The 27606-nt window shown below is 37.9% G+C and overlaps 3 protein-coding genes across 7 annotated transcripts; all 3 read right to left on the bottom strand.

The window, feature by feature from the left end:
• Window positions 1-4084: 4084 nt before the first annotated feature.
• On the bottom strand, window positions 4085-6859 carry LOC132621850 (uncharacterized). The gene is made up of 4 exons (XM_060336306.1): window positions 6431-6859; window positions 5648-5701; window positions 5054-5113; window positions 4085-4451 (listed from the first exon to the last, which is right to left on the bottom strand). The coding sequence occupies exons 1-4, from the start codon at window positions 6737-6739 to the stop codon at window positions 4326-4328; spliced, it is 549 nt and encodes a 182-aa protein (XP_060192289.1). The 5' UTR covers window positions 6740-6859; the 3' UTR covers window positions 4085-4325.
• An 841-nt stretch (window positions 6860-7700) lies between these two features.
• LOC132621849 (uncharacterized) lies at window positions 7701-15562 on the bottom strand. 3 transcript variants are annotated; one of them, XM_060336305.1, is made up of 10 exons: window positions 15408-15562; window positions 14695-14845; window positions 13975-14133; window positions 11970-12029; window positions 11278-11376; window positions 10271-10363; window positions 10048-10191; window positions 8626-8733; window positions 8114-8165; window positions 7701-8024 (listed from the first exon to the last, which is right to left on the bottom strand). In XM_060336305.1, exons 2-10 carry the CDS (start codon window positions 14791-14793, stop codon window positions 7990-7992), a joined length of 849 nt encoding a protein of 282 aa, XP_060192288.1. In that variant the 5' UTR covers window positions 14794-14845; window positions 15408-15562; the 3' UTR covers window positions 7701-7989. The 3 variants fall into 3 exon arrangements, with proteins under 3 accessions (XP_060192288.1, XP_060192286.1, XP_060192287.1); XM_060336303.1 differs by having other exon boundaries at window positions 10271-10378; XM_060336304.1 differs by lacking the exon at window positions 15408-15562 and adding an exon at window positions 14937-15323 and having other exon boundaries at window positions 10271-10378.
• Window positions 15563-16309: 747 nt separating this feature from the next.
• LOC132621848 (uncharacterized) lies at window positions 16310-23136 on the bottom strand. Of its 3 annotated transcripts, none has more exons than XM_060336301.1 (10): window positions 22996-23136; window positions 22716-22833; window positions 21933-22091; window positions 20780-20839; window positions 20043-20141; window positions 18868-18960; window positions 18645-18788; window positions 17188-17295; window positions 16762-16813; window positions 16310-16671 (listed from the first exon to the last, which is right to left on the bottom strand). In XM_060336301.1, the coding sequence occupies exons 2-10, from the start codon at window positions 22812-22814 to the stop codon at window positions 16634-16636; spliced, it is 852 nt and encodes a 283-aa protein (XP_060192284.1). In that variant the 5' UTR covers window positions 22815-22833; window positions 22996-23136; the 3' UTR covers window positions 16310-16633. The 3 variants fall into 3 exon arrangements, with proteins under 3 accessions (XP_060192284.1, XP_060192283.1, XP_060192285.1); XM_060336300.1 differs by having other exon boundaries at window positions 18868-18975; XM_060336302.1 differs by lacking the exon at window positions 21933-22091 and having other exon boundaries at window positions 18868-18975.
• Between the last annotated feature and the right edge of the window lie 4470 nt (window positions 23137-27606).

Genomic DNA, 27606 nt, shown 5'->3' on the forward strand with positions numbered 1-27606 from the left:
TAACTTACCATGTTAAGAAATAATAATATTAAAATGTCATAAAGATCCAACAGATAACTATTATTACAACACAATGCAATCTACAACTATGGAGCATTTCGGCTTGGACATGTTTTTTTGTGGCCAACTGTTTTGCATAAGGAGCATTTGTTTTTCCGCATAGCCCTCTTTGTCCACCTTCTTCCATGTTTGCTAGAACTTAAAATCTTCACATCCCTTGGCCACCACTTGCACTTCAGATGTTCACATCTAAAGCAATACACACTTCGCGAATTGAATGACATTCCTTTATAAAAACCTGTTTCATCATCTTGAACATGGCTGGACTGTGACGATTGTGTAGCACACGATGTATTACTCGCAAGTTCGGGTATAGGGATCGGCTCACCCTCACTTCCATGGGGCTTCGCACTTCTATTATCTGGAATATCCATATTAACCCCTTCCAATTTATCATTTAATGCATCTTGTTGGTCTTGAGCTAAATTATGGTTCTCGACCGGGCTTCCAACCACGTATACCCTTAAAATGGGCCTAGCTACATCTTTCAAATAAGTACGCAAATGACTCTGATCGGTTATCTTAAAAGGCAAGACCCTCTGGTTTTCAAAAGAGTTATGCATGTAAGTGATGACAAGGTCTTTCGGTTCACAAGTTAATTCACAATAGTTAATGATTAAGTTCACAAAATCATCAAACTCAACATCTCTTGGGACAGTCATCGCTATCGTCTCTAACATGTGACTACCTTTCCATCGCCAAATATATCGATTGTTCACCTCGATCCATTCACCATGGCAATCAACACCTATTATTATTGAGTCCCCCATTAATGGTGTCTGAAGATATTTTGTTTTAAGAAAATCAGTCATGACCAGCGCAAGTCAAAGGCCACTTAAATTTATGATTAAGTTCATAGTTGAGTAGTTTTTTCCTGTAATTTTGGACCCAAATTAGTTAACTTAATCACAACTTTGAGCGGCCTTTGAGCTTGGATGTTCAAAGTTGTCACAACTAGTAATTACAATGCTTGAATGTCAAGTGTTGAAATTACTCTAGGTGACAGCTTTGACCACCCCAAGCCCAAAGGCCACTTAAATTTATGATTAAGTTCATAGTTGAGTGGTTTTTTCCTGTAATTTTGGACCCAAATTAGTTAACTTAATCACAACTTTGAGCAGCCTTTGAGCAGCCTTTGAGCTTGGATGTTCAAAGTTGTCACAACTAGTAATTACAATGCTTGAATGTCAAGTGTTCAAATTACTCTAGGTGACAGCTTTGACCACCCCAAGCCCAAAGGCCACTTAAATTTATGATTAAGTTCATAGTTGAGTGGTTTTTTCCTGTAATTTTGGACCCAAATTAGTTAACTTAATCACAACTTTAAATGACTTGTTGGAACAAATAACTGACTTGTTGCAACAAGTAGGTTACTAGTTGCAACAGCTCGCTTATTTGTTGGAGATAGCTTCAGTTTTTTCTCTGTCTCGTATCAAAATGGAACAACTATATGACTTGTTGGAACAACTAACGTACTTGTTGCAACAAGTATGTAACTTGTTCCAACTACTTGGTAACTTGTTGGAGACAGCTTCAGTTTCTGTTTGATAACAAAATGCAACAACTAAGTGACTTGTTGAAACAAATAACTGACTTGTTGCAACAAGTAGGTTACTAGTTGCAACAACTCACTTATTTGTTGGAGACAGCTTCAGTCTCTGTCTCTGTTTCATAACAAAATGGAACAATTATATGAATCGTTAGAACAACTAGCGTACTTGTTGCAACAAGTATGTAACCTGTTCCAACTACTTGATTACTTGTTGGAGACAGCTTCAGTTTTTGTCTCTTTCATAACAAAATGCAACAACTAAGTGACTTATTGAAACAAATAACATACTTGTTGCAACAAGTAGGTTACTAGTTGCAACAACTCACTTATTTGTTGGAGACAGCTTTAGTTTCTGTTTCATCCAACAACTGTAAAATATGTCCAACAGCTGCTGTAATTGATGCAGCAAGTATCATACTTGTTGCAACAAGTAACTCAGTTGTTGGAAAGAGTAGGATCTTTCCAACAGATTTCACAGTTATTGCATAAAGTACAACAACTGTTGTAAATTATTTATTCACTTTTTTTGTAATTGTTGCAACAGATTAGTAAATCTGTTGCAACAACTTCATAATTTATCAACAACTCTTGCAGAAATACTAGGACTACAACAGCTGATGCAAAAAGTTCAGAAGCTCTTACACAGCAGCTTTAGAACTTGTCGCAACAACTATACTGCTGTAACTACGAATCTGGGAAAATCAGCAAATAAGGCAACTATACCCAAATGAACAATTGAAAGAAACAGTATTGTTTAACTTACCAATAGACCCGAAAACACTTATGAAGTAATTCCAGTGCTACACCAATGACATTCAATAAAAAAAATTATAAAATCGGATGATTTTTTTTCTTGAGTAATGGCGGAAGAAGAAGAAGAAGAAGAAGAAGAAGAAGAAGAAGAAGAAGAAGAAGAAGAAGAAAGCAGCACGAAGAACAGATGGGAAGAACAAAAATGGAGGAAACGGCACTGAAGAGGATTTTTTTTTCCCGATTTTTGTATTTTAGGGTTTATAGTGGTTGGGTCAAAGTGTTAAAAATAAAACTTTGGGGCAAAGTATTAAAAGTAAAGTTTAGGGTCAAAGTGTTAAAAATAAAACTTGAGGGCAAAGTATTAAAAATAAAATAGAGGGCCAAAGTGTCAAAAATGAAACTATTGGGCAAGCTCAAGCCCCTTAATCACTAATCAAATTTAGTCACCTCTACTCAATAATTAAAACTTGAATCACCTTCCTTTAATTTTAAAACTTAAAAGTCACTTATAATTAAATGACCCATGTAAGTAGTTGTTTTAACTGGACTTGAAATTTAAGAAAGAAACAATTTTATTTCTTATTCAATATGTATTTTAATTATTACAGATTTTTCAAGCAGCGTCACTTTAGCGTACATATTGTATTTTAGAATATTGTGTATAAATAAAATTTTCTGCAAAACAATTAAGCAAACATCACTTGGTTTGGATTTAGAGTTTAAAGGTTTCTACGTTAGTCTTAAATTAGTACAGATTAACAATGGGATTCACAATCAAATATAAACATATATATAACAGGTTTTGAGCAAAGTTCGTGAGTTCACGCCCTTTACCTCACTAATGAGTCTTAGAGTGATATCGCAAAACTGGCAAAGATGATTTTATGGAGTATTTAAATAACAGTCGATAGTGTATAAATGTATGCATAGACTGATAGACATAATACACCGCAAGCACATTGACAATGGTTTCCACTAACAACGGAAATTGGACACTAACTGAACTAGAATTGACACTTTTACTGATAACAAGAAAGCAGCCGCAGGTCACACTGCAACATTAACTTGCTAATCTTCTATCACTGGACGATCGAAAATCTTTAAGTGTCAAACTGAGTGTTTGAGGACAAACCGAAACGAGGACATGCCAATGCTCAGAAACCAAGCAACATGTGCTGAATCGAAACTAGCTCATTTGGTGATGCATTAGAATTATCTGAAGGACCCCCTGGAGTTGGGGTAGGGGGGTAGGTGCTCCAACTTGTGCTCTCACAACTAAATTAGCTATGAAAACAAGCATAATTGCTGCTACAACAAACTTTTTCAGAGCCACTTTTGCCTATTTGAAAGAAATTAAGGTTCCTGCTCAATTCTGTATGTCCCAGGTTCTCAAACAAGCTATTTATAGGAAAATGCATGCCCTTCAATATTGCTTAATTAATTGAGTCGCTGGCAGTAGAAAGAGACAATTCCTAGCAAATTCTATTTGTCCTTCTTGATAACTGGCAAAAAATAGGCAAGTGGCAGAAGCTGACGACTCCTAATATCGGAATTTCATTAATCAAGGCCGTTTACTGGACTGACCAATCGATCGATGGCATAGATTCATTAACTATTGAGAAATGAGCTACCAATTACTATTTGGATCGATTCCTTCCCAACACAAAGTAATTTCCCTCTTATTTGGATCTGACAAGCTAGTAATATGACTCCGACAGCTCATAAGAGTACCTCCTCTACTTTTGCATACCGCTTGTATACTGACATATTCCCACCACGGGGATAATATACTTTAAAAAAAAAAAATTGATTCTTCTGCTCATCAGTAATTCACAAGTTGAAAAACTAATCAAAGAACTGCGTAATACCAAAAATGTGACAAATATAGGCTGACTGAACTACTTGCATCGGTATAGGGAAATAGGATTCTCTTAAGATGTTTGTGAAAGATATCAGCCCATCATGCCTCTGAATCTTCATCCTGAAAGCTCAGATTCAATGTTTGCAACTTGAAGCCTGAACCTTGTATTGTTTCAACCAAACTGGAAGCCACCCCTGTAGCTTGTATTGTCGTTTGCTTTGTTAACTATATCAAATAACAAGAAAGATTAACCATGCTTCATTTGTTACACTCAGATAAAGGATTCAGATTTCAATTCTGATGAAAATAGATGGTAACTTTACCTTCCACTTTTATACGCTTGATCTATATTGTCAATGAAATTCGCACACGTTTTGGATGTTATGTAGTTTGTATGTTTAGGGAATGCAGCTTCAAAGGTTAGCTTTGACAGCGTTAGGTTTTCTACGGAATATTTTAAGGATTAAAATGTGATAAATACTTTAACAACCGTTTTTGACAAATAAATTTTATTCCAGCTCTTCCACACAAAGTTAACTGCTACTGTTCATTTAGATAGACTGTTACACTATCATTTCTAGAGAAGCTCCAAACATGACAAAACAGCACAAGACAATCCTCCTGGTAGTAGTCCACTATGTTGAGTATTGAATTTAGAATACCAGTAAGGAACCTAAAGCATGCTTCGGTGATTTATTATTTTATGCACTATCTCTAAGGTGCATTATGCTGATAAAGATGTCAACTTTATATAGCAATTTTTCCTGTAACAGAATATATTACAGTTAATAAGTCAATTTAAGAGAAGTGCTATATATGTAAATCACCTCGACGCTTGCAATACCCTCGACAACTTGAACTTTGAGACCTGTAATGCCTTCTACCTCCTGTATACATATGGACAGACAATGAAGATCAAATTACAACTGTTCCTTTTGCTTTATTTTTTGATAAGGTCAAACTGCAAGTATTCTTCGATTCTAATTATTAGCTAAAATCTAATGTTTTGGAACAGAGATGGAGAAGCAAGCAGATAGAGCTCTTCATCAAACATTCACAAGATCAATAGTTCTCTCTTGCAGCATTTGAACACCAATAATCTGATGAATATTTATACCTGTTCTTTGATTTTAGGTTATAAGATTTCAGATATGCCTTAGAATGATCGGAATTTTCTTTCTCTAATTGTTCTTTAAAGTGTAAAGACCCCGTGTTTTTTATCTCCCATTACAATGTAATTGAGAGTCTTTCTGGTTTTCAACAAGTACCATTAAAATTACAAAAAAAAAAAAAAATGCAGAGTCTCCTGCAACTTAAACTACATTGTATCTAACACATAGACAACTGAAGTCTTTTGCGGAAGAGTGGACATATTGGTTATGTCCAAGTAAAAAGTTTTGAACTTTACGTACTGAATTTACCTCTAAAGCGTTAGTCACATTAGGAACGGCAGCTTCATTCATTGTTCCTTCTGCCTGTGATAAGAAAGGTATAATTTCAGTTACCATTGACAGAAGAATCCACCACACGTTAAAGGGTTACAAGCGACTAACAATTTGATAGAAAAATGAAGCAAAACTAGCACATTGAACACTTCTGATTCTTCTCACCAGTATGAGACAATCAATCAATTAATTAACTAAACCTCACTCCCAAACTAGTTGGAGTTGGACTATAATAATCATGTATACGCGTTCTCATCTGAACCCATTTCATGCCAATATGAGCACAACAACACTGAGCTAATATTTATTAATTCTAATTCATTTTAAATCCACCCAAAATAGGATTTGTATAATTTTCTATTTAAATATGTTATATATATAATGTCATTTTTCCATTTTTTTCTTTTTCCAACATGCTTGGAATTGCAGAGAGTCTATCGAAAATAACCTTTCTACCTCCCAAGGTAGGGGTAAGGTCTGCGTAGACTCTGTCCTCCCGGGACCCCACTTGTGGGTTAACACTGGGTATATTGTTGTTGTACACTGAGCTAATATCTAACCCTCCTCCTTTATCCGAACGTAGTGAATTGAAATTTTTTTGACAAAATTAGACACTTTGACAAGAACCCATTTCATAACAATATGAGCACAGACTGAAATTCATTCCAACACTAGGCCTCAAACCTCCGAGTTCACATTGGTTGAGTTTTTTGACAAAAATAGAAACTTTCCTAAAATAGAAAAAGAAGAGGGGGAAACCTGAAAGAACATAGTGAGGACATCGGAAGGGGAAACGGAAACAGAAACAGTCTGATCAGTGGTTGTAGTGGGAGCAGTAGAAGCTTCATCTCCACCTTGTTCGGCAACAGCAGTATCTTCCTCAGTTGCAGAAAATATCCTCCAACTTCTCGAAGGTGTCTTCGCTTTCACCAAACTTGAATGACCGCCGTTAATGCTCCTGTTACTTTGAAGTCGAAGGAATTGAATTGGGAAAACGTGGGGAATTGAATGGGGAATTTGAGAATGACATTTAGCTCTGCAAACTGAAAATGCTGAGACACTGGCCATTCTTTTGCTACTTCCTCAAAGTGATTGTTTTACTCTTCTTATCCACAAGCCAAAGCACAAATGGAAGGGGACACTACGGATATTTGGGACGATATAATGATAAGTCACTAAATTTTGAATATAATAGTTGGAACTTTGAACATGTGAGTACCAAAAATAAACATTAAATACTCTGTATTTTAAAATTACATAAAATGAAGGTATCTTTTGTGACATTACATACAATGATTTAACTCAATTTTGGCGTTGATTTACAACCAAGGGGGTTTTATGTCTCATTAAATAGATAAAGGGATATTGTTTCTCAAACCTAAGAGGTTAAAGTCCTTACAACAAAAAATAATATACCTAGTATAATTTCACAAGTGAGGCCTGGAAAATTCCTTTTAAAGGTTAAAGGTCCTTGAGGAGGGTAAAAGTGATATTGAGCCTGTTTGGATGGGCTTAAAAAAAGCTGCTTATAAGCTGAAAACAGTTTATAAGTCAAAAAAAAAATAAGTTGGTGTAGCCAACTTATTTTTTTGACTAGCTGATTTTGATAAGCTAAGCCAAACAGTCCAAATTATTTTTTTGGACTTATTTTAGCACAAAATAGCTTATAAACTGGCCAGTCAAACACTCAAAAAAACTAAAAACAACTTATGAGCAACTTATAAGCCAATCCAAACGAGCTCATTCTCTTTATTTCTTCTTTCCATCACTCTCTCAAGAGGAATTCCTATTATAGTTTTTCTCCTCGTCACTTGTTTTACCGATTTATCTGAAATCTAGCCCATAATTATATATCTCATATTTGAGTGTCGCAACATTTTCTTTGTATGAAATCAACTCATCGAAATATAGTACATTGAATCATATAAAGGAAACCTAATAATCAGTTCGGTACGATTCGGTTGGATCGGTTAAGTCTTGTTTTTAAGAAACCCCTTGATAAATTTCTTTTCACATAAGCAATACAGGATAGACCACCATTTAAATTTAAGTACTAGGGATACTAATTAACTTAGCATACTGGACAATAGTACCAGTAAGACTTCAAAGTGCTTGAATGTTACTTTAAAGAAGAAACCTGGCACTTGGACCAACTAATTTCCATTGCAAATGAGACGAGATTAATTAATCAGATCATATATCTACAAGGAAAAAGACATGGTTTTAGACCACCAAAAATACATTACACGTCTTGGGGGTCATTCATCCTTCCCAAAATCCCAACAAGTTGAGGTAGGTGGTGACTTCACATTATTAAGTTATTTCATGTCACATTCCACTTGAAATTCACCATCTGCAAGAAATTTTTCCCATCAGATTCTTCACGGGAAAAGATAGATTTATTTAAGCACAAGACAAGGGGCCACAAGAGAAGACACTTACTCTTGAGATACACGGCTAAATTTGCCTGGGCATCGGCTTCGGTGTTGAATTCCTGATATGTGAAACAAGTAAAACCCTCAGAATGGGATGACAAGATAGCTTTTAATGTCTAAAAAGAAAGGAACAATTATGTGTCTAGTGAATATGTATAAGTATAATTCTAGGCTCTTCATGCAGAGGAATGCAGAAACAAAGTGAATTAATAGACTGAAGAAGCATGATTATTTACTTCTAGCTACAAGGTGATGAAACCAATTCAATAGAGCCCATTAACAAGAAAAGAGAAACTCTATACGGCAAAAATTAAACATGACATTCAAGCACCCACCACTTGCACTGTTTTTGGTCACGGCAGTCTAAAAGACCACACATACAAAATTACACACACTATTTCATTTTCATCACAGAAACAACATGCAGATGCAAGATATAATGAGGACATTGAAAATCCAAATTCTGATAGACAAGCTCAGTAAGCTCCAAATAAGCAAAAGAGGAAAAGTTGGCCATACTCTGTCCATATGGTTGATTTGGAATGACATAAACTGATCTTTAAGCTCTTTGACAATCTTGCATAGGTCAGCCATATTCTGGTTCTTACATTTCCAGATTCCTTGAGCCTGTTCCAAGATATAAATTTGTAAAGAACGAGAGAGATCGTCCCAGTCTCCCAGAAGCAGTTCCAGCAAAAACATAATACTGAATGCAATATAAATAGCACTGCAAGAACACATATGATCTCAGCAAAAGTTCACACAGATGCAAGGGGAAGAATAGATCACTTGTGAACTGGTTTAGGTATCTCTAAGGATGGAGTGGGTGAGGTACCATCAAGAAGGCAAGCTTATACCAAATCGTATAGGGTCTTTATACTCACTCTTAAACCTGTCACTGTAAATTGCAAGGGATCTCTTTTTTCCTATTTTTTACTTTCTTTATCTTTTTCAATTCAGCTGTTGCTTTTTCTTCTCTTTCTTTTACCGTTAAATCATTTCTTTTTATTTTCTGTTTCTATTCCCTAGACCCCCCTCTCTTACATAGATTGTTGTTTTATTTTTCCAATTCTTTTTATTTTCTGTTTCCATTCCCTAGACCCCCTCTCTTACATAGATTGTTGTTCTATTTTTCCAATTCTTTTTTTCTCTGTTTGCATTTTTTGGTTTCTCTTTTCCTTTTTTAATTTCTTTCCCCCAAACCCCATATTCCCAAAATAGTCAAAACACTTTCTTCCTCGCAACATAACAAATCCTTTTTCTTTTTGACATAGTTTCTCCAAGCTTAACAATCTTCTTCTCCCTCGCGTTGGTTTAAGTCGTTTTGACTTATTAGCAGAGATAATTCCTCTTTCACCTGTTATTTTTTGGAAATTTTTACCTGGTCTATAAAATTATTAGGACTTATATGTGTAAGAATAACAGGATTTTTTTAAAATTAGAAATATAAAAGATTTTATTATAAATATAGCCCTATGGGATAACAAGGGATAATTGCAATCCCACTTTAAATGCTTTGAACAAGACGCTACTACCATTAATTAAGCTAATAACTCAGGAACAAAATTTTCACCATCTTGTTGAAAAAATGAGCATGTTAGCTTACAAAAGTTTTCAGAAACCTTAGACCACAGAACCACAAGGTTAATTAGTGAAAAACCATGTTTCTCATCATTTGGAATGGCCCACTTGCTTGGGCACATTGGTGTCGCCCGGTATTTATGAGCATGTCTTAGACAGTCTCCAATGGCTAGCACATAGCCGGAAAAAGCTCTTTAGCAATTGCTCCAGAACTCAGTGGTCTCGTCAATTACCGAAGGGATGAATTTGACAGGATATTAAAAGTGAGATAGCAGAAATAGTTGACTAATTTGCTGAAGGGAAAATGGAAAATAAAACAAAAGCAAAAAAGCAGAAGTAAGAAGAAAGAGTAAAGAAGACCTGCATGCAGACAAGTTTTGAGTCGCCCTTAACTTTTATGTGTTTGAAACCTTTCTCAAGAGCATATTTTAGCCCTAAGATTACGCCTCTATATTCAGCAACGTTGTTAGTTGCGTGTCCCACACCTTCACGCAACCGGAAAACCTACAGAAAAGAATTACAAGTCGAAAACCTGTAAATCTGTAGTGACAAATCACATCTTCTAAATGGATAGGGAGCATACCATACTTCCATCTGCAGCACGTAGCACAGCCCCAGCCCCAGCTGGTCCAGGATTCCCCTTTGAAGCCCCATCAAACTCAAGAATGCATGAGCACTGCATGTGGGGGGGCTGAAGGTATCAATTTACAAAATGTTCTTCCAAGTTAGAAGCAAAGATCAGGTAGAGATAGTAGACATGATATCATGACTAGGGTAAGTGCCAACAGAATTAATACACTATAAAATGGCTCAAAACATAAGTTCCAAGAATCTTTTTTTAGCACATAAGAACAAAGTCCAAATAGAATCTTTTATGTTGTTTTTCTAATCAAGTAAACCCAATTTTGTGTGTTCTACATTCAGGATAAGTAAGCTTGAATGTTATTTCAACAGAAAATTTCTTTTCCCTGTGTTCTTTTTGGCTTCTAATGGGAGTGCTCCATGTGAAATAGCTTAGTATGCTGCAATTCCATTTACATTCTAAAGTAGACTTATTACAAGCTATGTTAATCGGACTCTTCAAAATGTTGATGAGTACGTGTCGGATCCATCAAAAGTAGTTTGGAGGATCCAACACGGGTGCGGCACTTTTTGAAGAATCTAAACAACATAGATTAAAGTAAATTTTGCCACTAATCTTCCAACTTTGGAGCAAAGTTGCACATTGTCCTTCACAAAGTTTGATTTAAGAGTCACTTGGTCCCCCTTGGTTCAGCAGTTGCCGAATCAGGAGTTTTCAACTTTATAGACTGAGAGAATAATCTCTCGTTCTCAAATTACTTTGAGTTCTTTAACCTTTTATTTTCCAAATTAGCTCCAATAAGCATCACTACCCTCACTACTGTGTGTCCATCAGCAGCAAAATATAGGAGCAGCCCTTTGCAAGGCTAACTCCACCCCCCCCCCCCCCCCCCCCCCCACAAAACCCCAACACACACACAAAGAATGTCAACATGCAGATGAAGCAGACAATGACAAGAATTTAAACACATTGATACAAAGAAGTATTAGACGAAAAAATTAACTTACACAATATGACGAAATTGGGGGCACTTCTAGGAAATTGTCTAATTTGGCATGTTTTTGCTGACCAGCAGCTGAAAACGAAGGAGATGGCACCACCTCCATCTGAATGTAAGGAAAAAAAATCATGTGAATATCAAAGACACTACACACACCTTTTCATAACAAGTTAATAACAAAACTTTTTTCACATGCTGACTCAGTTTAACTTAAAAGAGTATATTAAACAAAATGAAGGACCAAACAAATTATCATAAGCCCAAGACAAGATTAACTAAAACTTGTGAGTTGAACCATCAATAACTTTGAGCTCTTCGGTTAAAAAAATCAGTGTTATACTAAAAACGATAAATGTGAACCATAACTTTAATATTAGAAGCAGCAAAACAGGCTTATCCTCGACATTTATACCGCCACTAGAAGTGTATCCTAATTTCACTTCAAGAGCTATTGAGGAAGCCACCATCCCTATTAGTTTCTTATTCCAGGAAAAGCACGAGCCTAAGAATACACAATATCCAAAATTTCCATCCATCCTACTTCATAACATGTTAAGGCTTAGCAGTAACTGATGATACAGTTGCTTTGATGACTGAAGCTGGGCAAAAATTAAAGTATATCAGTTATGAACCTTTCAAGGAAGACATACCCCATCTAATTATTGCAAGAATAATCTGGATTGACCATTAAGAGATTACCTGAATCCTCTTTTCCTGAATATTCTTCCCGATTATTTTATCTTTTGAAGAGCCAGGTTGCTGCAGAAACAGAAAAAAATTAAAAATCTCCCTGCATGAAATGGTCCTTAATGTAAAATAATTACTAGACAAACATGCTATATGTTTCTTTTTTCAAGGCACAAAATGTAGTATATACCATAGACTGCTGAATTTGACAGAGCAATCGGGGACAGACATTTCAATAATTGATTGCTAAAACATCTAAGCCGTTCAAGTTGGGTAAAGCTGAAAAATGTAAAAGCAGTACTATTTACACTCCGTAATTACCAGTAAGTGCCTGGAAGACATGATGGGGGAAGATGGCAATGACAATGCAAGGAAAAACTAACAATTCCAACAAGTGAATGAACCTATCATCGATATCAAATTCAGATCCCAAGAATCTCATATGCAAAGCTATTAGGAAGCTCCCGTGACCATAAGGTAACAGTAGTACAGTTCTGCATCTGAGACAGATCCACCCCCCACCCCCAAATACCGAATTAGACTTGAAGCAATATAACATATGCCAGTAGCATTATCACCAAGAAGGTGTGCGCCACAAATAATAGGCAGGTATGGCAATGCTACCATGTACCACATAATCGGATAAACACTTCAGAAAAAAATCTACTTTACGTTATTCACATTAAGCTTTTCAATAGTATTCACCTTTTTTCTTAGCTCTCAATAGTATTCATCTTGGTTTGCTCTCTTATCTAATGCAGCAATGAAATGATTCTTCCCAGTCCTCCACCTTTCAATTTTTAATTTCCTATACATAGAAATCTGATTCAATATTCACTTCCCTTCTCATGCATCTTAGCTCAAAGTTCTGCTGAGGTAAAAATTTATCCAATCACATCAATGTTATGTGTCATCAGTTCAAAAATCACCTTAAAGAATCATTGCTAGCAACTATAGTATTAATTTAAACTTCTAATATTCAGAATTTTTTTGACCAAACACAGGGCTCGGTTCCTTGTTCATTAAAAATTGTATAAGCTAAGAATATAATCATTCCGGAGCAATTCTTCGAGTTACGCTGGTCCGCATATGATTGTAGATGACGGAGTGATATTCTCCTCTTACAGAATACAAGGCACTTTATTATTTGGAAGTTATCCTACACCGGAAAAGTTAATCTCATGAGTTCAAAACCATTTCTGCAGCGCCAGATAGTTGTGTTATGAGAAGAATTGGAAGCGCACCCAAGGGTGTGGGCCTAGTAGTCCATAAAGTAGGTTGAGAACCATGAGGTTTCGAGTTCAAGTCCCAACAGATAAAATCACTAGTTGATTTCTTCCCATCTGTCCTAGCCTTGGTGGACAGAGTTGCGTGGTACCTGTTGCTGGTGGGAGGTGACAGGTATCCAGTGGAATTAGTCGAGGTACGCGCATGCTGGCCCGGACACCACGATTATAAAAAAAAAGGAATTGGAAGCAAAAGATAATAAAGAATGCTGAAGAACTACACGAAGTTGTTCTCTTATGTCAACAATCAGATGAAAGTGAAGCAAAGAGGAATAATAAGATGGTTATTATGTCAAAGAAACAAATAGCAGTTGCATTCAATAACACAATTGTCCAATTCCTTTAGAAAAAAGAGCTACATGGGAGCACCGGTGCCACACAAAAGAAGATATCAGAGCTAGGCAAAAGGCATACATCTAAACATGTAAAAACCCACCAAATGGAGTAGATACAACATGTGAATCACTAACACTCAGTTGCCGAAAACATAGTTGGAAGATCAAAAGAAGGAGCAGTTCAGTCTGACCGAGAATAATCATGCAGCCAGTCAAGGTTAGCAGCACACTACTATGTGTCTAAATCATGACAACAAAAGGATTGTTATGAAACTTAAAAAGCCGGACAAGTTCAGCATCCACCATTAGCCAAAATTCGACCCAACAATCATCAAATAGATACGACAACCATGTCTAATGCCAGTTCAATAACAGTAAAATGATCAAGTTTCTAACCCGAAAAGGGCATGGGATGAGTATCCCAAAGAGATCATCACGAACATCGCTGAAATCCATAGAATACATTGCATTTTTGAGTCCATGAGAGGCCAGATACTCTTCAGATTGCTTAGCCAGGTGATACCCTTTATAAACATTTATGGTTGGTTCACCGACCTGAAGGATTAGCAAAAATAAAAAATCTATTCAAAAAAGAAAAAATAAAGCACCTAATAATATTATCACTTGTATCTAATCAATCAAGCAACTAAGCCTCAACCCTGAACTAGTGGGGTTGACTAAATTGTACCCATTTTGCTCTTATTTTTTCATCATTGTGCAGATGTGGAATAAGGGCCCGTTTGGCCATGGATAATCTTCACTTTTTTCCGGAATCTTGTTTGGACATAGAATTTTTACAATTTTCCGGCATTCGAAAAACCCCAAATAGCCGTTTCCACATTTTTCACTCCAAATCACTCACAAAGATTCAACATCTTTCCAAGTTGTATTCATGTCCAAACACAACTTCAATTTCCAAATACCATTTTTCAGCTTTTTTCCAAATACTACTTTTCTTTTTTGCAAATTTCAAATTTTTTATGTCCAAACACCCCCTTAGAATCTTCTTATACTTGAGCTCTAAATGACCCAAAAAAGGTAGCAGTCCAATACATAACCCTGTCTATGGCCCAAAAGCATAAAGTATTTAACCATAGCAGGTAAAGGAAAACATACAGATGTTCGTAGCAGAGCTTGCAAATCACTCAGGTTCTTATAGACCGCGATCACATCCCCTTTACGCACCACATAAAAAGCGTCCTTTTCGTCCCCCATTTATGTGCCCCAACTCCAATGCCTTTACTTGGCTTTGCAAATTACTCCACCACTGAATCAACACAACACAGTATTACTTAGTAAAAGAAACAGAAACCAATACAAGTCCAAATTCCACTCGTGAAACTCGATTCTAGACTCACCGAGGAATTTAGTGGCCGTTTGCCCATGAATATATTTTACTTTTTTCTGGAGTTGAATTGCGGAAATCATGTTTAGCCATAAAATTCTGGAATTCAACTTGCATTTTCCGGAATTTGAAAAACACCAAAAAGCTTTTTCACTTTTTTAACTCCAAATCACTACTCAAAAACAAGTCCAATTTGTATTCATGGCCAAACACAAGTCCAATTTCCAAATACCATTTTTCCTTTGAAAACCAATTTCACAATTTTCATGGCCAAACGGGCCCTTACAGTCTACATATAATGTATGCGTGCGTGCATGATCAGTGTAGTTGAGATAGTACTACTGATAGTGTGATACTCAATTACTATATGATTTAGGGCTTTTTTGTAAAAAAAAAAAAATCCCCCGTATATCAGGCAGAGAGATAATGAATTAGGGTTTTTAAAACAATGGAAAAGTGAAAGAACAGAAGGGAAGATGCTTACCGAGCAGAGGAGGAGAGTCAAGTGTAATGGAGTTTTGTCAGCACAGCATCTCTCCACTCAAACTTTCAGTTTCCAGCTGATTTTGGTCCGAAACTGAATATTTGGGCTGCTTGGTGGTTTTTGGGCTATCCAGGTACGTCCCTTTCCGGCCCAATAATTATTACACCCCAACAACATTTTATCTTTTTCCTCAGTTTTTTTTTACTCATTTTTCTGCTAAAAAAATTACTATATTTACGAAATTACAGAAGGGAAAAAAATGTTTACCGATGGTTATATCATTCCAAGAATTATTGTTACTATACCACCCGTTCATATACAGTTGTGTCGCTCCCTCTTAATAATTAAGCAATTACACTTTAATCACTAAGTGGTAGAATTCAACATCAAATTCAACTACTACACTTTAGTTGCTTTAAAAAGTGCGTAATTGGTAAGCTTCCACATCACAGGGAAAAACTGAAAAAGAAAAACCATTTAAATGTGTCTCGGACCATAGCCAATGGTTGATTATTCATAGTTCCCGTTGATTTGAAATCCCATAGGGTTATATGTCACCTGTCTAAGAACGTGCCAGAGGGAACACATAAAATAGTTGTCTAATTGTGACGCTTATCTTAGTTCATAGTGAAGCAGCAGACTCAAGACTCACTTGTAAGCCAACAAATTTCCTTCACATAATTCAAGTGTTCTGAAGGCAATACAGAAACCATTTAAATGTAAACACTAAGGATAGAAAAAGAAATTGCAGCAATGTCAAAAACGCAACCCTCTTTCGGTGAGTATTTTCTTTCTCCTCCTCTCGTCTTATCTCTCTGGTTTATTTGAATACGTCAGTTATACTAATTTAACTAGGCATACAGTACTAGTAAGACAGGTTTCAACGTGCTAGAATATCACTCTAAAGAAGAAATCTGGCACTTGTCCCAACCAATTTTCATTGCAAATGAGACGAGAATAATTAATTCGAGCGTGCCCTAAGCCCAAGTTTCTTCAATCCAGATACATAATTAGGTTAGAACAGAAATACAGATACATAATTAGGTTAGAACAGAAGCTACTAAAATCCAGATACATAATTAGGTTACATGCACATAATTCAGATCATATATCTACAAGGAACAAGACGTGGTTTTGGACCACTGAAAATCCATTACACGTCTGTCTTGGGGGTCATTCATACTTCCCAAAATCCCAAAAAGTTGAGGTAGTTGGTTAGTTCACATTTAAGTTATCATGTCACATTCGACTTGAATTTCGCCATCTGCAAGAAAATTTTCTTATAAGATATCTCACGGGAAAAGAGAGATTTATTTAAGCACAAGACAAGGGGCCACAAGAGAAAGACCCTTACTCTTGAGATACACGGCTAAATTTGCCTGAGCATCCGCTTCGGTGTTGGATTCCTGATATGTTAAACAAGTAAAACCCTCAGAATGGGATAAAAAGATAGCTTTTAATGACTAAAAAGAAAGGAACAATTATGTGTAGTCAATATGTATCAAGTGAAATTCTAAACTCCTATGCAGAGCAATGAGAGTTGACAGACTGGGGAAGCATGATTATTCACTTCTAGCAACAAGGTGAGACAACCAATTTCATGGAGCGCATTAACAAGAAACCACTTGCACTTTGGTCACAGGAGACCACACATACTCACACTATTGCATTTTCATTACAGAAATAAGATGCAGATGCAAGATATAATAAGGACTAATCAAAATTCTATAGACAAGCTCAGTAAGTTCCGAATTAGCAAAATAGGAAAAGCTTGGCATACTCTGTCTGTATGGTTGATCTGGAATGACATAAACTGATCTTTAAGCTCTTTGACAATCTTGGATAGCTCAGCCATGTTCTGGTTCTTACATTTCCAGATTCCTTGAGTCTGTTCCATGATAGAAATTTGTAAAGAACGAGACATTGGCCCACAAGCAGTTCCAGCAAAAAACAAAAACTTAAAACTGAAGGCAATAAAAATAGCACTGCATGAACACATACGATCAGCATAAGATCACATAGGTTGCAAGGGGAAGAATAGCTTCACTTTGGAACTGGTTTAGGCATCTCTTAGGATGGAGTGGGTTAGGTACCATCAAGACCCATAATTTCTATCGAACTAGGTGGCCTGAATATGTCTCAACTCTCAAATCCTACAGGATCTTTATACGCACTCCTAAACCTGTGACCGTAAAATCTCTTCTGCAAAACAATCAAGTTAAATCCAAAATAAACGCTACGTAAAATAAATTTCTTACGCTAATTATTAACCTACACCTTTGTTCTCTGGCATTCAACTTGGGATGTTGAGAAGCAAGTTTTCCCAAGACAATATGGGGAGCCAAACTGCTCACTTGCTGCTGCTCATTCTTCTACGCCACATCATCTCTTGGCTCTGTCATTTTTTTAATATAACCGAGGAATCCCCAAGGGTCAATGACGCGCAATTAGAAACATGGTGGACAATTCTTAGCTTTTCTCATTTCTTTTTAAAAGCTTCCTTTGATCATTTCTCCCTCATCTTTTCTTAACACCTTGTTATAGTATTTTATGACTAGGTATGTCGCTGACCTAACCAAAGTTTAATTACTTTTTAATATCTTCTAAGGTTGTTTCCAATGATTTTAAGTGATTTTGAAAAATCTAATTCTAAATAATTTGGGATGCAGGTGCCCAAAAACTAGTAAAAAACCATGTTTCTCATCAATTGAAATGGTCCACTTGCTGGGGCACAGTGGTGTAGCCCGGGGTTTGTGAGCATGTCTTAGAGCCTGTTTGGATGGGCTTAAAAAAAACAGCTTATAAGCCAAAAAAAAAAAAAATTGGGGTAGCCCAACTTTTTTTTTTTTGGCTTATAAGCTATTTTCAGCTTATAAGCTGCTTTAGATAAGCTAAGCCAAACGGGCCCAATTAATTTTTTGGGCTTATTTTAAGCACAAAATGATTTTAAGCTGGCCAGCCAAACACTCAAAAAAGCTGAAAACAGCTTATAAGCAACTTATAAGCCAATCCAAACGGTCTCTTAGTCTCTTAGATACTCTCCAATGGCTAGGGATGCCCTGGAAGAAGCTCTTTAGCAATTGCTCAGAACTCAGTGGTTTCAACAAATTACCAGAGATATAAATTCGACAGGATATTAAAAGTGAGAAAGAAATAATTTACTAATTTTCTAAAGGCAAAACGGAAAATAGAACAAAAACAAAAAAGCAGAAAGTAAGAAGAAAGAGAAAAGAAGACCTGCATGCAGACAAGTTTTGAGTCACCCTTAACTTTTATGTGTTTGAAACCTTTCTCAAGAGCATATCTTAGCCCTAAGATTACACCTCTGTATTCAGCAACGTTGTTCGTTGCCACTCCCACACCTTCACGCAACCGGAAAACCTACAGAAAAGAATTAAAAGTCGAAAACCTGTAAATTTGTGGTGACAAACCACATCTTCTAAATGGATAGGGAGCATACCATACTTCCATCTGCAGCACGTAGCACAGCGCCAGCACCAGCTAGACCAGGATTCCCCTTTGAAGCCCCATCAAACTCAAGAATGCATGAACACTGCATGTAAGGGGACTGAAAGTATCTATTTACAAAATATTCCTCCAAGCTATAAGCAAAGATCACATAAAGATAGTAGCACTTAAAAGAAAACTGGACATTCATCATATTACAAGCGAGAAACTAACCACCCTCTTTTGGCAAAAATAAGACAAATTCAGCTAATCAATGTCTTATCCACGTCCCATATAAGACATGATATCATGACTTGAAGTGCCACAAATTAATACACTATACAATGGCTCAAAACATAAGTTCAAAGAGAATCTTTTTTTCTCTTTTAAAGCACATAAAAACATAAGTCTAAATAAAATCTTGTACGTTTTTTTAATCAAGTAAATATAATCTAGTGTTCTTTATTCGTTACATGCATTGGACTTGATTGGTTGAGATAGCTTGCATTCTGTCACATGCTTAAACTATGCATATTCATGAATGCTTTATCTGTGCATTGATAATGTGTGATGGACGTAGGACATGTGGTTAGATAAACGGTACTATTATTGTTATTATTGTACATAGTAATTGCACAGATTTGAAAGTGAGTATTTCTAATATTGTCTCTCGCCACTATGTTGTTGGAGGTAGTCAATGATATTTACCGAGTACTCACCCTGCACTTCTACAGCATGTGTGCAGATACGGATTCGAGCATCAACAGAGTTCATGAGTGAGCATTGTAAATCTATCAACATCCAGTAGTGCACTGTCAGCTTGTTCATGGTAGCTAAGGATTTCTTTGTTCTGTTTTGTACTCTAGACTGACTATGTATTATTCTTATAAAGAGTTGTATCTCCTATTCTTGGTGGCTCATGACTTGTGACACCAGTTCCTGGGGGTTTATTTTAGTCTTCGACTGTATCAGATATTGTTATCTATGTTATATTCCCTGTTTTAGACTTTTATTACCTCTTCTTGACATGTGTCTGAAGAATTATTTATTGTTGGTTCGCTCACGACAGGCTAACATCAACCCCTCCCCCCAAAAAAAACCGAGAATATCAACATACAGGAATAGCAGACAATGAAAATATTTGCACCTATTGATACAAGAAATTATTAAGCAAAAAAATTAACTTACAGAATATGACGAAATTGGAGGAACTTCTAGGAAGTTGTCCAATTTGGCATGTTTTTGCTGACCAGCAGCTGCAAATGAAGGAGATGCCACCACCTCCATCTGAATGAAGGGGAAAAAATAAAGTGAACATCAAAGATACCATACATACCTAGTCATAATATCAAAACTTTTTCACATGCGGACTCAGTTCAAATTAAAAAAGTATAATAACTACATCAGGCAAAAGCAGTCAGAGATCAAGAAAGACCAGCAAGACTGAGGAGCAAACAAATTTTCATAAGCCCAATACAAGATAACTAAAACTTGTGAGTTGAACCAGTAATAAAATTTGAGTTTATATGACCCAAAAAAAGTCATTTTTATACTAAAAAGGATAAAATGTGAACCAAAATTTATTGCTAGCAGCAAACAGACAAATCGTCGACATTTATACCACCACTAGATGTGTATCCTCATTCTACTTCAAGAGCTATTGAGGAAACCACCATCCCTAGGCCAGACAATTAGTTTCTTATTCCAGGAAAAGCACAAGGCTAATAATACATGTGGCCCAAAATTTCCATCCCATCCTACTTCAAAACATCTTAAGGCTTTGCAGTAACATGTTAATGATATAGTTGTTTTGATGACTGAAGCTGGACCTAAAACAAAGTATATCAGTTACTATAATTTTTCAAGAAAGACGTGCCCTATTTAATCAACACAAGAATGATCTGGATTGGCCATTAAGTGATCACCTGCATCCTCTTTTCTTGAATGCTCTTCCCAATAACTTTATCTTTCGAAGAGCCGGGTTGCTGCAAAAACAGGAAAAAGTTAAATCTCCACGCATGAAATGGTCCTTGATGTAAAATAATAGCTGGAAAAACATGCTAAATGTTTTTTTTTTTTTATGACATGGGAACCCGCAGCAACTACCCTTCGGGTGCGCACAGGGTAAACCCAGCTCTTGTGCAATAGCTCGCAAACCACACAGGAGAGATAACCCGCACTAGGCAAGCCCTGTGCGACGAGCTCGACCCAGAAGGCAAATCCCCTGCTATTGTAGGGAGGGGGTTTCGAACCTGATACCTCCATTATGAAAGCCCCATGCTCAACCAACTGAGTCACCCGTGCGGGTTGCTAAATGTTTCTTTTTCTCGAGGCACAAAATGTAGTTTATACCATAGACTGCTGAATTTGACAGAGCAAAAGGAGAAAGATATTTCAATAACTGAACACCAAAAAATCTAAGCCTTCCAAGTTGGGTCTAGCTGAAAAATGTAAAAGCAATATTATGCGCACTTTGTAGTTACCAGTCAGTTGCTACAAGACACAGTGGGGGAATTAGTTGGACACGATGGCAACGACAAAGCAAGGAAAAACTAACAAATCATAAAAGGGATTGAACCTATCATCGATATCCAATACCAAGAGTCTCATATGTAAAGCTATTAGCAGGCTTCTGTGAAAATAAGGTAACAATGGTACAGTTCTCCATCTGACACTCCCTCAAATACTGAATTAGTCTTGAAGCAATATAACATATGGCAGTAGAATTATCACCAAGAAGGTGTGCGCCACAGAAATAGCATGAATGACAGCACAAGGCATCTGACCCTCCCCCCAAATACTGAATTAGTCTCAGCTCCATGTTCATCAAAACTTGTATAAGCGAAGTATATAAAGGGCACATCATACCAGAGTACTTCTTCCGGTTATGTACTACTGTGAATGGATCATGACAGCAGAAGGATAGGTATGAAACTTAAAAAGCCGGACAATTTTGGCATCCACATCAGCCAAAATTTTACCCAACTGTCATCAAATAGTTATGATAACACTAGCAAATAGATAAGACAACTATCTCTGATGCCAGTTCAATAGCAGTAAAATGATCAACTTTCTAACCCGAAAAGGGCATGGGATGAGTATCCCAAAGAGATCATCTCGGACATCGCTGAAATCCATAGAATACATTGCATTCTTGAGTCCATGAGAGGCCAGATACTCTTCAGATTCCTTAGCCAGGCGATACCCTTTAAAAACACTTATGGCTGGTTCACCGACCTGAAAGATTAGAAAGTTTTTTTTTTGCTCTAATCAATCAATCAACTAAGCCTCAACCCTGAAATAGTAGGATTGGCTATATTGTAACCATTTTGCTCTATTTCTTCATCATAGTTCAAAAGCTCGAAAAATTTAAAGTCTTCTTATACTTGAGCTCCAAGGGTGTGTTTTGTATGGAGAAAAATATCCTTTTGAAAATGTTTTCCAGTTCTCCCATGTTTAGTTGGTCAAAATATTTTGGAAAACATTTTCTCCAGGAGAACAAGTTCCTTAGAAATGAGAAAAATGACTTCGCTAATGGAAGTAGGGAAAACAAGTTCCATAAGTGACATTTCAAGTTCATTATCTTCTAACCCACCCATCCAAATGCCCCCACTTCCCACCCCATCCGACCCCTATAGTGTTTTGCAATATTACATGTAAATGTTCTTAGAATAATATTTTTTTGCTTACTTAACAAACACTAGAAAATAAGTAAGAAACGCACTTGTTTTCGAAGAAAACATTTTCATTCATACTAAATGACCCAAAAAAGGTAGCATAGGAGTCCAATAGATAACCCTGTCTATGGCTCAAAAGCATAAAGTATTTAACCATAGAAGGTAAAGGTAAAAAAAAACATACAGATGTTCGTAGCAGAGCTTGCAAATCGCTTAAGTTCTTATAAACACCGATCACATCTCCTTTACGCACCACATAAAAAGCATCCTTTTCGTCCCCCATTTTACTTGACTTTCCACCACTGTATAATCAACACATCATAAATTTAGCAAAAGCAGAAAACGGAACAACAACCACAACACTAACCTAACAATGTACAGTCTACCATAAATTTCAGGCACATAGATACAAAATTAGGGTTTTATGGAAATATGGAGTGAAAGAATAGAAGGAAGATTCTTACCGGGCAGAGAGTAGTTAGTGGGTGGGAAAGTGAAGAAAGGCAAGTTATTAATGGAGTTGTGTTTTGTCAATCTCAGACAGCTGATCTCCAACTTTCAGTTTCGGAAGTCGTGTAACATGTCAGCTCAGTTTTGGTCCCAAACTTGGGCTGTTTGGCGGGATATATTGTTATTGGGCTCAATTATGTATCTTTACGGCCCAATGTGTGTCGGCCCATTAAGGTGTATATATCAGTATCATCTCAAAATGGGTCATTTGCACGATTGTTCTTCAAAGGCACTGTTCTTTAATTTTTGTCCCTCAAATTGGTGGTCTTTAATTTTTGTCCTTCGCTAAAAAAAATTGGTTTCGGGTTTGAACTCCCGCTCAGTCAAAAATTTTAAGAAAATCGCAAGGTAGAGTTTGCATTCGCAAGGCTGAGTTTTGCATTAAGGCAGAGTTTCAAACTCTACCTTAAGGTAGAGTTTTGCCTTCAGGCAATTTTTTTTTAATTTAGTTGGAATTTGACAAACTTCTACCTTTAAGCCTAACTTTGCCCGAATATGCCTACCTTTGCCGAAATAGGCTTAATTTTGCTACAAACTTCTGCCTTGCGATTTTTTTTAATATTTGACTGAGCGGGAGTTCGAACCCATAACTCATGGATTTTAAGCGAAGGTCAAAAATTAAAGATTTCAAATTTGAGGGGCAAAAATTAAGGACCAGTGCCTTTGAAGGTCATTCTGCACAAAAAAATGTCTCGAAATTCAAATGCGGTCTTGATTATTTGTAGAAGAAAACAAAAACTCACGTTAAGCATTTTGCATATTTCGAGTGTTCCCATATGTATGCGGTAAAAATCGGACATGTGTTAAGCCGGTAAGACCGGAGACCGAGGGAAGAAAGGGACAAGCACGAGCGCGAATACTTTCTTTCTGGATAGGAGAAGTGCTTGAACCGAAGAAAGCGAAGAACATCGCTTGGTCCGGGTTTCTCCATAGCCGATCTGATCGTGGCTGTTGGCCCGGTTGATCGTGGCCGTTGATCCTAGTTGTTGTGGTCGTTGGTCCGGGTGATCCGTTACATAAATGCCACGCGTCAAGACCGTTCTGCCACATTGTACTGTCAGTCGTACAGGTGTCAGACCGTACGATTAACCTTATCCATTTTAGGGTTTTTCTTTATTCAAAAGACTTTATGTTGTATAAGGCCCATGAGGCAAAACTATAAATAGGGACCATTACCCTACTTTTAGGGGTTGGATTATTGAGTTCTAGAACATTTGTAATAGCAATAATATATAAATCTCTCCCTCTCAACATCTAATTTTGATCTGGATTATTGTGTCATCTTTTAGATCTGTTCAATTAAACGATATTCAATATATTGGCACATACGTTTAGTGTAAATCATCGATTACTATTCAGATCATTCATAGTTGATCCCAATCCATTTTCTCTCAATCAAAAATAAATTAAAGTTCAACCACATATCCTATACCTCACTCATAAATTTAATTGATTATCCAAATTTGGGGTAAACAGTTTGGCGCCCACCGTGGAGCTAGGATAATAGTGGTCTTTGATCTGAGAAACTCTCTTACCCGTCAGAATAAAAAAAATCTGTTAAGTCTCTGTGAAAAAGGACCAAATGGCTAACAGTGGACAATCTGGTCACATCAGCAACAACGAGATCGTGGCCGAAAATGAAGACAGTGGGCCACGAGGATTACCAAATCCTGCTGACCCGAACCCCGTTAATTCGAGGGAGGGCCTTAACTGGCAAAACACCGTGAATCGGGAGAATGCCGCCCCTCCGGCACCCGATCCTTTAGATACTCACAATTCAATTACTTTGTCCCGGACTCAGGGCCGGAAAGAACCGGATACCCCGGGTGATAATATTGACTTACGTTTAATTTTTAAAATGTTACAGGAACAGAGAGCAGCGATTGCCGAACAGGGAATCGCGATAGCCCAGTTGCAGAAGAAAAGTAATAAAACGAGCCCAGAGAGGGCGGAAGGTGTTGCTAAACCCCGAAGGGACGAGCCGCGGATGGTTGAGAGCAACGGGTCCGGAGCTGGTTCATCCACCGAAGTTTTGAGAATGCTCGAAGCATTGGCGAAACGGGTAGACTCGACCGAAAAAAGGGTGGAAACATACAACTCTCGGGTGGATCAAATCCCGGGGGTTCCGCCTATTTTGAAAGGGCCGAATTCGAAGAGATACATCCAAAGGCCTTTTCCTCCCAATACGGCCCCGAAACCGATCCCGAAGAGGTTCAAGATGCCGGATATCCAGAAATATGACAGCACTACGGACCCTCACGAACACGTGACCTCGTAGACCTGTGTTATAAAAGGCAATGATATGGAAGAAGATGAAATTGAATCCGTGTTGCTGAAAAAGTTCGAGGAACTCTGTCAAAAGGAGCATTGATTTGGTACGACCATCTTCCCGAGCATTCAATCACTTCTTTCGAAATGCTCGCCGATGTGTTCGTAAAAGCACACGCCGGTGCCAAAAAGGTGCAGGCTCGTAAGGCGGATATTTTCCGTATAGCACAAAGGGATGACGAGCTATTGCGTGAATTTGTCAATCGATTCCAAAGGGAACGAATGAAGCTCCCTCCGGTTCTGGAGGAATGGGCAGCACAAGCAATCACCAAAGGGCTCAATCCTCGGAGCTCAACAGCATCATTCAAACTAAAGGAAAACCTGCTGGAATACGAGGCTGTGACCTAGGGGGATGTCCATAACCGATACGAGTCAAAGATTCGGGTAGAAGATGACCAACTCGAGCTTCCCCCAGGGCCCGTAAACATGAACAAAATCTCGGAGAGATCGCGAAATAATTATGAACCGAAGGCCAGACTATCGAGGGAAAGGTATCGGCCATACTCTTATTCAGAAAAGCCAAGCTTCCGGTCGGAAAAATCAAGGGTTGGCCCAAGTAATTTCTCCGGGCGAAGTGATAAACGGGCCGAGCGCTCGTCGAATAGTCGAGGTCTCTCATTCAGAAGCGATGCCGGAAGCTCGGTCGGCAGCAAAGATTTATCGAGGATATCGGAGTACAACTTTAATGTCAATACTTCGGGCCTCGTCTCGGCTATTGGCCGTATTGCAGATGTAAGATGGCCGAGACCACTAAGGTCAGACCCGGGCCAACGGGACCCAAACGTGATGTGTGAATATCATGGAACCCATAGGCACAGAACTGAGGATTGTCGCCAGCTAAGAGAGAAGGTGGCTCGGTTACTGAAGAATGACCATCTCCGAGAATTGCTAAGTGAACGAGCCAAAGTCCACTACAAGGAAAGGGAGACCCAAAAGCGGGTGGAACCGGTAGAACCTCAGCATATAATCAACATGATAATCGGGGGTACCGATACCCCACGAGGGCCGGTGATGAAACAGACCAAGGTTTCTATTGTGCGTGAGAAGCGCAATCGGGATTATTTATCCGAAGGTTCTATCTCTTTCAGCAACGAGGATGCAGAAGGCATCATTCAACCGCACAATGATGCATTGGTAATCTGTATTCTTATTTTTAAAACGCAGGTTAAACGTATTTTGATTAACCCAGGTAGCTCGGCCAATATCATTCGGTAGAGAGTGGTCGAACAGCTAAGGCTACTCTATCAGATCGTACCGGTAGCCCGGGTGCTCAGCGGGTTCAACATGGCGAGCGAAACCACGAAGGGGGAGATCTCTTTGCCGGTTAACATTGATGGCACTATCCAGCAAACGGTGTTCTATGTAATCGAAGGGGATATGAAGTATAATGCATTGCTAGGTAGATCTTTGATACACAGCATGAGGGTCGTGCCGTCGACATTACATCAGTTGCTGAAATTCCCGACCCCGGATGGGATAAAAACTATCCTAGGTGAACAGCTCGCTGCAAGAGAGATGTTCGCGGTCGAGGAAAAGACACCTCAGCCCAAAAAATCGGATCAAAAGGAAGAGGATTCAACCGGGGGAAAGGACGCCAAATAGCAACTAAAGCACACGGGGTTGGACCCGGGTTATGAAGAGGATGATTTCGGTGTACCCAGATCATTCGTCATGCCGGATGACTTAGATGCGACCAAGTCAACAGTTGAGGAGTTGGAGCAAATCACCTTGTCTACCGGACAGAAAGGTATACCTGGGCACGGGGAACAACTTAATTAAATTTCTTATAACTAATGTCGATTGCTTCTCATGGTCCCACATAGATATGACAGGTGTGCCACCAGAAGTGACAACTCACAAACTCAGCTTAGACGGGAGGTTTCCCCCGATAAAGCTGAAGAGAAGTCCCATAGCCGAGGCAAAACACACCTTCGTTAAGGACGAGGTAACGAAGCTTTTAAAAATAGGCTCTATCCGGGAGGTAAAGTACCCGGACTGGCTAGCTAACGTAGTAGTGGTGCCGAAAAAAGGTAATAAATTTCGAATGTGCGTTGATTATAAGGATCTAAACAAAGCATGCCCGAACGATTCATTTCCGTTTCCCCACATCGATAGAATGATCGATGCGATGGCCGGGCATGACATGTTAAGTTTTCTCGATGCCTACTCCGGGTATAACCAAATCCGGATGCACCCGGAGGATCAAGAGAAAACATCCTTTATTACTCGATATGAGA

This window comes from Lycium barbarum, chromosome 12, assembly GCF_019175385.1.
Source record: "Lycium barbarum isolate Lr01 chromosome 12, ASM1917538v2, whole genome shotgun sequence".
In the NCBI taxonomy this organism is placed as follows: Eukaryota; Viridiplantae; Streptophyta; class Magnoliopsida; order Solanales; family Solanaceae; genus Lycium; species Lycium barbarum.